At 38.9% G+C, this 17,021-nt stretch overlaps 1 protein-coding gene across 1 annotated transcript in view; it reads left to right on the forward strand.

The window, feature by feature from the left end:
* man1a2 (mannosidase, alpha, class 1A, member 2) overlaps positions 1-17,021 on the forward strand; it is a 173,657-nt gene that overhangs the window by 83,953 nt on the left and 72,683 nt on the right. The window contains exon 5 of the mRNA XM_042494453.1: positions 7,662-7,780. Within this exon, the coding sequence (XP_042350387.1) occupies positions 7,662-7,780 (119 nt within the window). The remainder of the gene's footprint in view (positions 1-7,661; positions 7,781-17,021) is intronic.

Below are 17,021 nucleotides of genomic sequence, written 5' to 3' on the forward strand. Positions count from 1 at the left end.
GGATCTATGAATCAAAGATTAATAAAAAAAATTAAAACAATGTTAGGTACAGACTGACCATGAATCTTTCTGTCAATAAACCAATAATTGGGGTGCCCACTAGCTCGCTGGTGGAGGGGGCACCACATTTACAAAGGCTATGTCTTTGCCGCAGCAGCAGTGGTTTTGATTCTGACCTCGGCCCTTTGCTGCATGTTATCCCCTCCCTCTCCCCCTTTCGCACTATAACTGTCTGTAAATAAAGGCGAAAAAAGCCCCCAAAATAATCTTAAAAAAAAAAAATCATCAACATTGAGGCTAAAAACCATAATAGTGCACCAATAAAAAGTAACGTTAATTGTAGATATGTGTAGGGACGACTATTAGACATAATATTGGACATTTAAAGCTGGGATAGGCAGTTGAATTTTGTGTCACTGGGCAAAAATCACATAATAACCTCTGAAAACTAGACTCTCGCACCTCCCCTTGGCTCCGTTTTAAGGCTACAGAAAATCTAGCCTGTGACAGTAGACTTTGTCCAGTCACAGGTCATTTCAGAGAGAGGGCGTTTCTTTGGGCTGCTCTACAAATGCAGAAGTGCGTACATGTCTCTTCAGGTGGTGAAATTCTGATTCAGTGGTGGAGAATCCTGCAGAGAAGGTTGCTATTCCAGCATTGGCAACAACTGTCTACAGTGCAAAGCAACCCAAAAAATCACCCACTGGTCACCAACAATTGTTTATTCGGAGAAAATATACTGAGCCATAAGCTCTTTGACAGCGATGCCCTGGATTTACATTCAGTTGGCTAAAGGAATACATGGCATATGATAGCAATAAATTCAATAAAAACAAATAACCAGTAGCAATGGCTGTCAAAAGGGGGGGGGGGGTTGCTCATAGTTTAGCTTTCTCCTAAACAGAGCTTAAGGCTCACAGCTGCAGCCTTAAGTTAACGTTCACTGTATGCAGCTAACATTAGCTACAGCCCCCAACCACACTGTGTCCTCTGCCTCACTCTCTGTCGCTACAGACCACTCGAAAGAGAAGAGAACGGCCAGCAGCTGCAGCACCATGAATCCAGCAAGCTCAGTCAGCAAGCTGCGTTGCTGCTGTTACACCAGCTGCATTTACACTGCCTGATAAAGGAGGGAATATCACGCCATTTTGCCGCCCTTCCTTTTTGTATAAAACGTCAGATCGCAGAAAGTGGGAACAAGGTGGTCTTGCCTCTGAGCTGAGCACAGAGGTAGTAATAGCACTATGACGAGGTCTGTGTAAAACGTAAAGCCAGAAAGACGTGACATTTTCATGACGTGTGTTTATGTGCCACCCAATCAAACAGCGGCTGCACATTTCCACGAACTATGAAAATAATGAGATTCAGGAGCTCCTTATCCTCCGAGCATATATAACAGAGACAGTAAATGATTGTGATTGACATGTTATGCCTTTGTAATTGTTTATAATACACTGCTGATGCATATATTATATGTCACGCTAGAGGCGGATGCTCGTGTGTTAATCGTCACGCCCGTCATGGCTCTTTTGATTGACGATGCAGTGTATAATCACACACTGGAGCAGCATGATGCCGCCATCATTTGGTTCTGTGTAAATGTGCAGGGCAGTATAAAGGTGGGATTTTGTTGCAGCTCTATAGCGCCATCTTTGTGTAAAAGTGGCTGCAGGTTAGACCTGCCGCGGCCTGCTGGCCAATAGCCTGCTGGGAGGTTGCGCTGGCCGAACTCGAGCTGCTGCCATGTCTTCTTCTGGCAAAGTCCACAGTTGCGCATGGCAGAGGGATTGTGGGGTGGCTAGCAGCTAAATCTTGTCTCATTTGTGGTCAGATAAACAGAGATGGAGAGAAAGCAGGGTGAGGAGGGGCCGAGCAAATGCACTGGATGCATACATCTCCAATAAAATAAGATTAAATTAATCAGTGTATGGGAAACACTGCGATACTGTATGACGCGTGTGCACATTGTCGTCAGGGAGAGGCTTAGGACAGAGAGGGGAGAGCTGCAGAAGGATGCATTTTCAATATTTCACTATAATGCAGACATAACAGTGGTACTGTTATCATGAAGTGTGTATCAGCAGAGCAGAAGGGAACGATAAATACCTCGGTTTCACATTTATGTTGCACCTTCTTCCTTATCTGTACAATTCAGTTGAAAGACTTCAAAATAAAAGGATGTTTGTCTGTAAAACTGAACCAACAACATGTTTAAACATGCATGTTAAAGATGAATGATAAGATGCCTGGATTACTCTGGAGGATTGCTGGCAAGATGGCACTTTTAGCATCAAGAGAAATAATAAGAATTGTTTCTGATACATTTGGGAATACGCTTCTTGGTATTTTAGAGGGGAAAAAACATGTATAAATAACTTAATGTCAATATCACATTTTCATTTTTGGTGTATCATTGTTGTGAACACACTGGGAGCACTGTATTCAGGAGCTGTTACACAAAACCTTGACATCAATGGAATATTCTCCGACTGGAGAACTTTGACAGGCCTCTATCTTCGCCTCAATGGTGTCACATTGCTACGACTGCCTACAGCGTACCTGCGGGTGATGAAAGTGACAGAAGGGAGGGAGCTGGGGGTTGTGTGGTGCAGCAGAGGGGGCTTCGCTCCACCAACAGTCGGGCCAATCTGTCAAGATCCGGCAGGCGGCCAGGGCATCTTGCTATCAGCCTGGCCTGCCTGACTGCAGTGTATTTTTAGAGTGATTTAGAGGTTCCTGTCTATAATGATAATAACGCTGCAGCTCCTGCATGAAGCCAGACGCTCTGCTTTTGAATGGAGTCAGAGATAAGGAGGGGATGGCCGGGAGGCTCAGGAATTCCAGCAGCACACGCTGAGGCTGATATGAAATAGGGAAGAATTTAAAGGGCAGTGCCACAGACTTTTACCACTGAAATATGTTGTGAGCGTATATGCATGGGACTAAACTAAACACAGGGGGCAGTTGTAGATTTGATTAGCATATCAACAGATTATTGAGGTGATCTGATGAGATCTTGAAACACCTCGCAGTATAATTTTACATATCAGTGAGGCGATTTATTCCAGGTTCTTTTGTTTAATGGTAAGGAAAGTAAGCTGACATTATTTATTTATTTATTTATTTTTTATAAGAGGGAAAATATTATTCCCACAGTTTGATATTTACACAATAAATGTGCTGTTAATGCATCATCTCTATTACACAGTAGAGGTGGGAATCACAAGAGGTCTACGATATGATATTATCACATTATCACAACAATACTTCAGGCACGATACAATATTATTGTAATCTTTTATGTTTGCGCTATGCTGAGTATAACCGTAATAAGTGAATGAGTACCCGGGCAGCAGTAGTAAGCCCCATAATTCTAATTTGTGAGTCAGTGTCCAATTTGCTCAGTATTTTATCACTAGCAAATGTTTTGCATGTGTCTTATTTAATATTTGATGTCTTATTTGTTGTTGCTGTTGTTTGTATTTGATGTCTGGTTTGTGCAGAAATTTCTTTTTATCCAAGACAGTTTTACTTATAAGACTAATAAGGTATCCTTGAACCTTGAATTTATTACAACTGCAAATTAGGTCCCTAAAGGAAAACTTTGTCAATATTTGTCTTTTCTAATAAGCTTAAGCTTTCAGTCTGTTCATCTCACTTTAATATTTTTATTGCAGCAAGAAATGTTTGTAGTGGACTGAAAAAGCATTTAATTTGATTATTCCAGTAGGCTACCAAATTTTTTTAATTTGTATTTTCAGTATAAACAGTTTGGTTAACTAAAAAATCAACACTTGGCATCCATGTATCATTACCAAATAGCCATGCAAAATATCACAATACTATGCTGCATCAATTTTTTCCCCCACCCTATGACACAGAGGTGCTCCATCTGTGTTTACGAAGTGATGCTCAAGATGTGCTTTAAAGTGTTTTATCTATAGTCAGAATACAATTATGCCAATATATCAATTACAGGTGGTTATTCTTATAATAATAATAATAATAAAAACATTAACTTTGGTCTCCAATGTAAGTTCATCTTCTTCTTTGGTTAACCTGATAAATACAAACCATTTCAAACCAATATACTGGACTAACTTGCAAAGGGAGATTGATTGATTGGTTTATTTAACTGTCATGCACTTAATTGTTCACATGGGCTTATAAGACACTGACGATAACAATGCAAGAATACAAAGATGGTCACATAGCCTTTTCTAATACATCCTCTAATTTATACAAGGTGCCTTTCAAAATACACAAATCAATATTAGGCAATTTTACTATTATAGTGTATACAGTGTTCTCTGGCGTAATACGTTTTCAGTGACTCTGGCATAAATCTCCTCCTTAAAGAACCAACTCAACATATCACACTCAGCCAACCAAAATAAGTCAGGGTTCTTCACCCGATCTTTTTCTAACAAAGGTCACTACACAAAGAGCAGTAGAACAAAAAATGAAATTCATCCTCAACAACTTCAAGCTCACACAAAACACACATACGCTGCTCTTCAGGAATTCCTTTTTACCTACTGACTTTTATCGCCAGAGGCAAGGTCCCAGACCTCAGCTGGGCACACAGGGACCTCTGTCCCCTCCTAAACTTTAATGTTAAATAAGGTTCTGTGTAGTAATCTTCTTTAATCTGAACATAATTGAGTTTTGGCTAGCACCAAATCTCCTCCTTCCAATGTTTCTTACAGAGGTGTAGTAATTTTTGTTTGACTGCATTTATTTTACACTGCAAATTATTCATGAAAATATTGCAGAAACATCTCTTGACCAAGGGTAATTGTGTGCTTGATCCCACTGAACAAGGAGAAGTAACTTTTGTAAGGTATTTTTAATATCAAAAATGCAAAATTATCTTTGTACATTTGTCAAACAAAATCCGTAAATATGAACTATTAATGTGTTGCAGCTCAGCCTTGTAGCACAATGCAACATTCAAAGTGTCTGTTAAATGTAGTCAATCTGAACTGACCTGAAAATAGCCCAGTGTTTCCCCTGAAATTGTACAGGTCTGGTGGTCTGCCAGGCCAACAAGAAACCCCGGCAGGCCCCAAAAAATAGATTTGTTTTAAATGCCAAAAATAACACAAAATATCAGAATCAGTTTTATTTTTTCCCCATACTAATTCCTTTGCAGAGCTCCACAAACTGAAAAAAACAGATCAGTGATGGTGTTTTGTCCTCATTGTTCACTGGAATTGATTTATGTGGAGTGAAGACTGCACCAAACCCTGTTTAAAAAAATAACCTTTTCAATGCTACCAGCCATGTGCTCACTTAGGTGTCAATTTGGCCTCGTGTGCTGATTAGTTTGGCATGCTGTTAACACACTGGTCATAATTTTTTGTTTAATGAAATCTCAGCTTGTGATGTTATTCAGGATGTTTTTCACCCGTTTTAGGGGAGGGAAATAACAGGAGTAACAGGCGAACCAGTTTAGAAGTTTCATGTGGATTGTGAACTAATTAATATTTGGAAAAAATATTGATATAATCTAAAAGAAACTTTAAAATGTTACATTTGATAATGGAATATGGTGACAGAATGAGTGTGGCTTCTGTAAATTTAGCATTCCTGATGGTGACTACATGTTCAGCAGAAGATGAGTATCTCTAATTAATTATTGATCTCATTAGCATAACTGTTGAATATATCGTGGTAACGAAGTGTTGTGGTGACTTAATCTGCTGCAGAAGTGTTAATGTGGAAACACAAATGTGCAAATATCTCTAATGACTCTAATGATGAATAGCACAAGATGACATACTGAATAAACCTTTGAAAGCAGCTATTGAGCATCATCACAACTGAAGGAAACAACAAGAACAACGTGGATTTAACAAACTGTCAGGCTAACGGACAGACTGACTGATGTGTGTTCCCTGTTTGAAATTAAGGTCAGATCTACCCTGCGGTGATGTGATTGTGACAATACATTCAAAGCTTGTTGTATTTAGAAAGCACAGCATTAATGGCTGTGCATTATGAGGAGATAACGGTCCCAAAGCCGGAGTCACAGAGCTGCTGACCTCAGCTGTAGTAAAATTACAACAGTATAAAGAGTGAAAATGCAGCAGTGAACCAGCGGTGCTTGATGATGTTGCAACGTACATAAAGGGGCAATCAGTAACGTTTTATTTCTCAGGTGCACGAAATAACCGTAATATATGTTGATGGGTTTAGGAGGTGGCTGATCAATGATGGTGAAACTACGGATACTGTACTTTGCTTTAACAGACCTAGTTTCACCCTGTTGACAGAGAGCTATGTTATAAATACGTGAACAGAATCACAACACTTTTTTGGTGTCGATGACATCCAAACCAAGACTCTCAAGCGAACAAGGCAAATTATTTATGATGATCTGACACCTTTGATATTTTATCTCTGCACTAATTAACTTGATGTCTTATCTCTGTTGCGAGACACTGACCTAATTGCGTCAGCTGCAGACTGCTGTAATTCAGGGGAGGAGGATCGGTCGCGGCTCAACAATGTTTTAATTCCCGCTGGTCACACATGCAGGTGGATAGAGTTCATACATCACATGAAAATGTTCAAATATTAATTTTAACCTTGATCCAAAAGGTACACAGCTGCAGGGCACTGAACATCCCCAGTTCAGTTGGGCTTTGCTCAAGGGCAACTTAGCAATAGCTGCATGTTTTACATTATTTTTTTTATAGTCGAATCGCTGTCTCTTGAATAGTGCTGGACATTATGACCAAAAATCTGTATCAAGTAATTTTTTTCAGCTTCTGATGTATTCACTGTACACTGTTATTTATTTATTCATTTTAATTTAATTTTATTTTATTTTTTACTTATTTTATTAATGTATTTATTATATTATATATTATATTATAATATATTTACTATTTTATTTTAATTTGTTGTATTTTTCTTTTGGAAGACTGGTCCTTTATAAAGGTTTATGGTGACTTATTCTACTGCCAGGAGTACATACAATACCTGTAAAAACACTTTAATGTGTATATCTGTAAATATATGTATAAATATTCATATTGTACCTAGTCCTAGAACAAAGGACTAGGTACAATATGAATATTTATACATTTATTTACACATGTATGTTATGTGTGTGTGATATGTACGTATTTATTAGTATTTATTTATAGACATGTATTTTGAAAAAAATATACAAGTTAGTTAGACAGACTGAGTGTTCATCTGGTCTCCTCATGTCACAGCGCCTAATGCTGGCTGGGGGATAACATTGCACAGATTTAATTGCTTGGAAGAAATGGCTTTCCTCCAAGTAAGATATTTTCTGACTCATCTTGATTTAACATATCAATTGATTCCCTCAGTGATTGTCCGAGCACAATTTACATCTCTTTCTAAATGGATTTTGCATTTTTTTCCCGTGTTGTTGTGCATGGATGACCATGCAGCAAAGTTTTAATTGCATATATAAAATTCATCTGAGTACTTTCTTATTTTTTCAATGCAACAAATACTATCTTCGTTTCTCCTTCCACAAATTAGGCCCATTGTGTTTTGTGATTAGTTTTCCGCTCATAATTCCCAGAGGTGAGGTTTTATATGAAGCGAATTAGTTCGTGCGTGACTGGACAAATGAATCTCATTTTCCTAATTGTTTTACCGTTTGTCTTCTGCAGGCAATTCCCAACTAGGGGCAACCATTGTGGATGCCTTGGACACCCTCTACATCATGGGTCTGCACGAGGAGTTCAAGGACGGCCAGGAGTGGATCGAACAAAATCTGGACTTCGGAGTGGTGTGTACCTAAACTTCTTTCTTCTAATTTTTCAAAAACAACAACAACATACGCTTTAGCTCTGAGGTGAGGGCAATCTTGGTTATTGGCCTAACGGTCAGAGACCGATACTTTTGGGGGCTCCTGTGTAGCCGCTCTGCGCTAAGACTTCGTCTGTTAGAGCAATTTTTAGCGAGCTGCCATAATATCCTTTTTTTTTTTTCTTAAATCACTTTGATGTAAATAGTTTGGCAGTGCTTAGTGGACGTTTTTTGGTAGAAACTTAAGTGTACAGCATCACCTGACCTGGCATCTCATGAAGCTCTTTTTAAAAGCAGATGTGCTGAAATTAGTTGAGCGTGAAAGACGCTCACAGGGACACAGTCTTCAGCTGCTGTGTGTTCGGTTTAATCTTAGTTAATTCTTTGATTAATTCATTTGTTACCCCATCGCTTTGAACTTTTTTGTAAAAGCCAGTTTATCTGGAGGAATGTATGTTTGGGTTTTTTGATTTCACTCAGACAAATCAGTTTATAGTTTAACCCGGCAACTCTCCACACATCTTTTTAATCAAACATTTCTTGTGATTGCAATACAGTTCAGATAGCAGTTTGAGAAAGATCCAGTAAACATTTCGGTTAAACCTTGTGAACAGATATTGTCATTTACCGTCAGTTTACCAAGTGGTTTTTGATAAACAAACTGAGATTTACAAAGATAAATGTAAACCCGCATCAAACCTTGCATGACAATTTTGCTGTTACACGTTAATTGATGAACCATAAAATAAGATAAGTCCTTGAAAAAACGAGAAAGAAAAAGATAGATAGAGAGACGGTATTATGACCTAAAACAAACCTAACCTCACTTTACTTAAATCCCAGCGCTCCAGTTCCCCAGTCCTAAAGGATCCTTATCCTGGATCCTTTAAGGTCACAGGGACAACATGTACAAACTTCAGAGACCAAATAATAATAATAATAAAGATAAACAAAGGGAATCAGATTTAGCCTGAAATTGTTGTTTGTTTGGCCAGTTTGTTCTTCATACAGACTGCTTACCTGCAGGCAACCGAAGCCCGCTCAAATGCGATCTGTCAGCGCTACTTGGTCAACAAACAGAAACCAGAACACTTTTGATACCAAAATCTCACTCTTGCCTACAATTTCATTGTACATATGCAGATATCCGTTTACAGAGTTTAGGAGGAAGCAAACGTTTTAACGAATCTTGCTACTTGGGTACAAACACTAGTGTGATTACCTGCTCCTGCTGTGAAGAACACTTAAAAAAAAGACCTCTGGAATCACGAATCATAATTTCTTAATGAGGTCAACAGCTAAATGCTTAAATTTCAATCACTTTGATAGGCTGCCCTTTCTGATGAGAGCCTAAGACAAAAACTTTGAGTTCATGCAGTTGATGCAGCTTTCTTGCTGCAGTTTTCAAAATGCAATCCAGCACCAGGATACTCTGACAGTGTTGCTCAAGTTTGATTCGAATCCCTGAAGCACCATATTGTCACTATGAGCTGATCTGGATCAGTCAAATTGTGTCAAAACAAATTCAAAATACAAACATCAGCTGCCTCTTATTCACTACTCGTAAATAACTCTCTTACAAATGTTGAAAAGGTTACAAAAAATATTGTTTTTATTTGGTTAAAAAACAAAATCAATCATCCACATTTTTACCTTGAAGTGTTGAGTATTTTCTTCATTTGTCATGTCTCACACACAACTCTTGCTCATATTCTCCCCACGCTTATTTATGATAAGGCTGCACAATGATTTGTATCATAATTGTTGCGTTTCCTCACAGTTAGAATACCTGCTCCTGTTTAAAGCAGTCAAAGGGGGTTACATTTAAAAGGGAAACAATAGCAATAATAACACTTAATTTCAGAGTTATTATCTCAGCGCTCTTTGCTTGATTTCCCTCCTCAGTGTCTGTTTGTATCAGCCTTCATCTTCCTCTCTGTCCATTTCTTTCTGTTTTCTACTCCCGTCTCTCTAATCTCTGTCTTTTGGTTAACAGCCTCCTTCTTCTCGTCTCTCTCGTGCATCAGATCTGCAGCTCTCCTCATTTATTTCTCTGTTTCAGCCTTCCTCTCCCATTTCCAGCTCCCGTCCTGCTGTCAGTCATCTCCGCCATCTTTATCTTTGCTTCTGTTATGTTTTTACTTTGCTCCCTGCATATTCTTACAGCCAGGGATCCCACGGTCGTGAGAAACCTGCAAAAGTCATGGAATTTTACAATCACATTTTCTAGGTCTTGAAAGTAATACAACTAGTAAAAATCATGGAGGTTTTTTGTGTGTAATAAGTTTAAGCACATTAATGTAACATAAGGGGAATTCTGCAGCTGGTGATGTAACGTAACTTAAGTATGTGTATACATGTTTATTTTGTTTTGTTTTTTTTTTTTGTTTATTTGTTCATCACGAAAGTTTCTTTGTTTTCTCCCTGCATTCTGTCTCTCTTTTTATATATTTCCTTAAGGCATGTCAAATAATTTTTAAGCACTTTTGGCCCAAGGAAGGGGAATACAACTGTAAATGGCTGTATTTCTTATCTATTGTACTGCCTATTTTCAGAGAAAACATGCCTTACAAACCCACATTTCTTTTTTTGGCAAAAAAAATTTCTTATTTTATTTCTGGTGATTTTTATCGAAAACAAACATTTTTTTCTTTTTTTTTCCTTAAAATTTATATTTAAAGAAAACAATGTGTTTGATGGGATTGTTTTCTTTAAAAAGATTGTTTTTTTTTCTTGTAATATATTTGCCAATTTTTATAGAAAACTGAAAAAAATGTAGTTTTTGTTTTCTTTTCTTCTTTTTTTCTTTTAAGGAAACTGGATTGGAATGCATCTTTTCTTTTAAAAAAAGAAAAGCAAAAATTGCGCTGCTTATCAAAGCCAGAAACTGTAAAAACAAAATAAATTTCAAGTGGTCCTGTTTGAATAGAATAGAATAGAATGTTTGAATAGTTTGAATCTTTCGAATCTTTTAATCTATTGTAGCTCTTCCATCACTCTGTCCCTTTATTTATAATCTATTCATAGTCTTTGTATTTGACTCATTTATTGTCCATAATCTTTCCCCTTTCATTACATTTGACAGTCACAATTTTTATCAGTCCCTCTATCATCATCTGCTTCGTCTATTTCTTTTTATCTTTTTACCCTCTGTCCATCCTCCTAGTTTTTCTTTTATTGCCTTTCCTTTGAATTTATTTCTTGCCCTCTATCTTCTATCTCTTCACCATCTCGCTTTATCCAGCTCGTTATTATTCTCCAACTTGATATTTACTTTTTTCCCCCTTTTCCGTTCTCGCCTGTCATTTATTTTTGTTTCTATCCTCCAGTTGGTTCATGAACATTTATTCACACCTAACTAGGCTTCCTTCGTTTACTCGTCCACCTGACAAAGCTCTCCCTCCTTCCTTTATCCTCTCTCTATCCTCACATATCCTCCTCTCCTTTGTTCTGCATTACCTTTCGTCTCCTCTTCCCCTTTTCCCTCTGCTTCCCCATAATAGCTAAGCTGTCATCTCTCCTCTCTCCCTCTTTCCTCACATCTGTCTCCCCTACATTTCCCTTTAAATCATTATTCTGTCCGTGCTTTCTCCTCGCTCTTCCTCCTCATTTTTCTCACTCTTCTCTTCTTTCTGCCTGCTCCGATGTTTGACTCCCGAGCTTGTTAGTCCCCCTACCGAGGCAATCACAGGGCAGCTAGCAGGTAGGCAGAGGGGATCTAACAGTCTGACACTTGGAGGGCTAATTAACCTCTGGATCACTGTGGTCGAGCAGCGGAAAGAGGGATACAGGGAGGAGCTGGGGATGGAGAAGGAGGGGAAATGGAGAGAAAGGTGGAGAGAGGCTCAGCAGTAAAACAAGTGTGAAGAAAGAAGCATCAGGGATAGAGAGATGAGAGAGAAAGAAAGACAGAAAGAGGAAGACCAGCGAAGATTAATCACCGTCTGAGGAGGCAGGAGTTTGGATGGATGAATCAAGAAAAAAGATGGAGGAAGAAAGATCAGCCGTGAAGACAGATCGAGGGGGATAAAGATGGGCAGAAAAGATGGCTGTGAGACAGGAAGCAAAGAGAAGACATGAAATGAAAGACAATTTGTGGACAGATAGAGGTGAAAGAGAGGGAGAGGGGTCAGGTAAACCTTTGTACCCTAGGCCATGTATCCTTTATTGACAAGTTTAAAAAAAAAAGATAATAATTATAATGTTAATAATAATGGTGACTTCATTTATATACCAGGTAACTGCTGGGTCTTAAAAGTCTTAAAAAGCCTTAAATTTAAGGCCTTTAAAAGTCAACAAAGTCTTAAATTTTGTTTGCAAAGGTCTTAATTTTTTTTCACTTGTCCTCTCACAATAATGTTGCTTGTTACATGTCCTGCTGTGTTTTGGATGTTGCAGCAAACTGTCTTATTTTACTCCAGCTACAGTCACACACTTCGCAAAGCCTTTGTGTGTAAAATATTTCTGTTTTTTTCGGAGGGGAGTTTACCTACTTACTCAGCTTCAGTTCAAGTAGGAGTTTTTGTTGTTACCAAAAGTTATTTTGTAAGGCCACTGAGAAGTGTTTGGTTTATTAAGTTTGATATTATTAGAGTACAGACACACAGCTCACAAAGCTACATAACTCACATATTAATGTGAGTATTAATAACATGTTATATTAAATTCAGTTATTTGATAAATAATTATTACTTGTGCTAAAAATCTACACTGTTGTTATAGTGTTGAAATGGAGATGACGTTACGTTACTCAAAGACTACCATGAAAAAAAGTGACTAACTGTTTCCACCTCAGATCAGGCATAAAAAATTTGGCTTTAAAAAATCATTTAAAAAATGAAAGTGATATTTAAGTGTCTTTCCACCACACTTATCCTTGTGATCGTTCCTAGTAGCTCGTAAAAAGGCCACCACCAGTAAAAAATTAATGAAAGAACTGGAGCCATGATATAAAATTCAACAATTTTAAGACACACAGTGCAGTTTTATGACACCACATGGGGAAAATATATAGACCATACTGAAGTAAGACATCTTCTGTCTCTGATCATTGTTGACATGGATGGGGTGAGAGTTGCACTATATGGGTATATGGGTTCAAATTGGGGGTTAATTGGAATATAGTCTACTCTTTATTAACTTTATACCTTCACTTTTAATAAGAAATCTTCCAAATATGATGATTATCTGGAAAGTTACAATGAACATCTTTTTTGTATATTTTGAAGTGTAAGTCATGCTGAATCTAAAAATAGGTGCATCATGTATGTTAGTTAGTGCTGTAAAGTACGTCTGTAAGGTGTTATGTGGAGCTGTCTGTGAATAACATTTAAAAACATTTCAAAAATGTCTTTCATATCAGAACATTATTGAGTCATGCTGAGTTGTCCACACAGTTCTCTGAAAATTCTGAGATTGAGGATGGTTTGTTGGAAAATTAAAAGAAACCTTGTCATGACAAAATGATGGGTGTGTGTTTAGATGTGAGTGGGGAGAAACAGATAAGCTGTTATTGGGAACTTGTGTAGTTATCAAACACAGAAAAATCATTAATATGATGACGATAAGAATGAAAATAAACACATTCACCTGACAATGGCAACACTGGGATTCATTAAATCGAAATGTTCAAGCGAAAACTGTGTTTTTCGGCACAGCGATATCCAAAATACCTGCAGGAGCAGCCGCTGTAATAAAACTCGCCTCAGCAACAAACAATATGAGATCCGTGCCTTATGAAAAAGGTGGCAAATTATTAAGAGTATTACAAATGCAATAACAATGACAGGAATATGAGACAATGAGGAAAAAAATGCAAATGTGTTTGAATTGAGTAATAAGAATGTGAGGCAGGAGAGAAGAGGAGAGGCCCCTTGGTTACACAGGAGAGAGGAGATTAGAGGGAGGAGAAGAGAAGATGAGACTTGAAGCTCCTGTTAACGAGCGAGAGAAGGAGGGAGGTGTGTCGATATGTTTTCATTAACGGCTTGGTTTGATGCCTTTATACCTGCATGCATTAGGCGAAGGATTCAGGCAGCGGCTTCCAGCTACTGTAGCATTCATGAAATGTTAAGCTAGCTTCAGCTGAATCTTTGCAGTATGGCGGCGGCATTACTCTGGCTTTCTGCTTGGGCTTTTTACAAAACAGGTAATTCCCCGCCTCATAGGAAGCAGTACTCTTCAAGCCTGCAGTAGCCTGGCTGTGTAATTGGCAGCAGAAATGTTATTAAGCTTGGCCCCTCGTGAAAATCAAAGATTTGTTCAACCCAAAGGGTGCAGCCACACCCAGCCGCTCCTGTCACACAGAGGCAGGAATAAGGGCATGGCCTGGATTTCCATGTAGGAGATTAAAGACATCACTCTTAGTCGAGTTTAATCACTCTCCTGTGCATGCATGTGTGAAGCCAAGTCGCCGAACGTTACACTGACCTTAACTGCCGCTGCGCATGTGTGTGTGCATGCGCCATCTCGTCAGGGCCAGTTTGACCTTTTACACTGAGGATGTTTTTAACCTTTTTCACTTAATCAAATTATATTTTAAAATCAGGAGTGACTTTGTTCGAATGAGCATGTCTTTAAATAAGCTCTACTGTGAGGTTCATACTGCCCCACGTCCTCAGAAGGATAATTGCTTTCCTTTTATTATTGTAGCTTTGGCATCAAGTAACATTGTGCCGATCTCAGTTGCTGTGATCTGTGAAAATAACGCTCAAACAAAGACTGATGGGACAAGAAACAAAGGGCTGTAAATCACTAGTGTCATCGCATTATGATTCAGACTTTTCCTATTCTTATATCTTTACAAACTACATTTTTAATTTACATTTTTTCTCATTCACAGATGTTTTCCTAAATCACTGTGCCTCCTGACAGAACAGCAGAGTTTAATTTCAGCCCACATGCATCATTTTTCAGCCTAACACTCTTAAAAGAGAGCAGCTAATATTGCTGTAGAAAGAGAAAGAAGTTAGCAGATTGAGATGCCCGGTTCCTCGTGTTCCTCGTGTACTTTCTCTCACAACGTCACTGTTTACATGGCATTTGCTTTGTATCTTGATCCATCTTTTCTCTGAAATCCAAAATATTTCACCCAAGCAGATGGATCATTACACCCCCACAAAACGTCATACGCACAGTAATCAGACTTGTAAACCAGCCGTAAATGAACCCAAATTGATCAGTCTACTCACTTTGTTTGGATTTAAAACTGATAGTTAATGTACCTGTAATGTCTGTAATCCCTCACAGCACAGAGAAATACCACTTGTCTCTCTTGACCCACCTGATTTCTTGTTTTTCACGATGCCTCATTCTCAGAACCAAAATGTTACCATGACCAATAGAAACCAAGACATAACAAACTGTTGATCATGATTTTGCTGATTTTGTGTCAACTTTCAGTGCAATTTAAGATAATAACTCTGTTGTGAGACACTAAAAAAATAACAACACTTAAGCCTCTAAGGTTGTGTGTGTGTTTGAACATGTGCAAGATCTTGACGTAATTTCATTTGGCTTGATCTCACATGAGTGCAGTAAAGTGCATGTTGCCCGATTTCTAAATCGTCTTTGCTTAGAATCATAGTTTTGTAGCTCTAACGTGCTTATAACAAATGCATGCACATTTCTATTGTGTGCAGTCCCTCCACCACCTCTCAATTCAGCCACCCACCTGCCGCCACCACATCCACCGTCCACCACCGCTAATGAATGATTAAATAGCTGCCATGTCAGGTTGAGCCAAGCAGTGAGTCATTGTTGGAGTCTCCCGTGTCCTGTTGGGGGCCCCCGCGCTGCAGCTTGCCCTCAGATGATGGATGTGTCGGCGTGAGGTCTGCATCTACCAGCAGGCTCAAAGATCCACCAAATTAATGGACTCCGTTAACTGACGCATTAATAACCGCAGTTAAATTGAGGATTTGATCAGAGATGGAGAAGCGGAGATGGAGAGATAAATTAACGCGAGCTGTCAAAGGGTACGTTCCAGCTCAGCTTGATTAACCAGATTTAATCATAAAGGAGCAAGAGTTCCTTCTTCAAATTTGATACAGGAGTTTCCATGATGAAAACTTCAGCTCCTAGCTGGTGCATGTGACACTGTTCCTTCAGACATGAGAGGCAGAGAAGACCGCCTCCCCAGTAACATTCTGCTGTTTATTTTTCATGACATTGCAGAGCTTTCTCAGTCCTACACGGTGAAAGCTGTCATGTTCGTCATGATTAGACGCCCCCCTCTTGCTGAAGGTGAAAGACATTTGACAGTGACTTCTCCTGCTCTGTGTGTTCCTCTATCTTGTCTCCCGGAATGACATGTCATCGCAGAATTTAATATTTTAGACGAGTCGCCTGGATGACATGTTTTTCCAGTTGTTTGCCTTCAAACTTCAAGGACTATCATCACATTTTTGTCATGCTCCAGTGAAATATTTGAGCCCAAACTTGTGTTCGGCTGCACACCAGCACAACACAAACTGCGAATAAAAAAAAAAAGAGAAAAATCTTGGTGTTTTGTGTGCAGCGCTTTTGTTACAATATACTCTGTGCTATAAAAATATAGATGGAGGATTATGAAAGAGAAGGGAATAATAACAGATGAATGCTGAAGGTTTTTATGTACTTTCACCTGCTCTGGTAAAGGCATTTATTACATAACACACAGAATGCTGGGTATAAGTAAGCAGTGGCAACATAAATTGCATACAGCTCCTGAAAGAACACAAAGAAACACCGCGCTCACTGATAAAATGTTCGTACTGTGCTGAGAGCTACTCACTTCACCTCAGCTACTGATATTTCAATATGAAGCAGTGCATCAGTTCTAATATCTCGCCATTAACACACGTAATTCAGGAAAGTGGCAGGTAGAGAACAGAGACGCACACATTAGGTACGTGTCTTTGAGCCTTATCTGTGATTGAAAGCTGCGGTAGGCAGAGATCTGAAAAAGGCAAGGAAGAAAATAAAAGGAATGTGAAAATACACCCTCCTGCTGCAGATCACCCCGTCTGTCCTAAGCCTCTACCACAAGACAACCACGAGCACCTGCACGCTGTCCTTTCCATAACGCCCGGGCCACACTGTATGTGTGAGCAGTGCATGACAGCTACCTTGCTGAAGTGCTGCGGCTCGCATGCTTGCAGTGTCCACATTGGCAGCATCGTTGCTGCGGTGCTGCTTCAGAGCTGCCTGCTGTTTTAACTACTGTAGTTCACCTATTAAAA

Source organism: Plectropomus leopardus, chromosome 10 (genome assembly GCF_008729295.1).
Source record: "Plectropomus leopardus isolate mb chromosome 10, YSFRI_Pleo_2.0, whole genome shotgun sequence".
NCBI lineage: Eukaryota > Metazoa > Chordata > Actinopteri > Perciformes > Serranidae > Plectropomus > Plectropomus leopardus.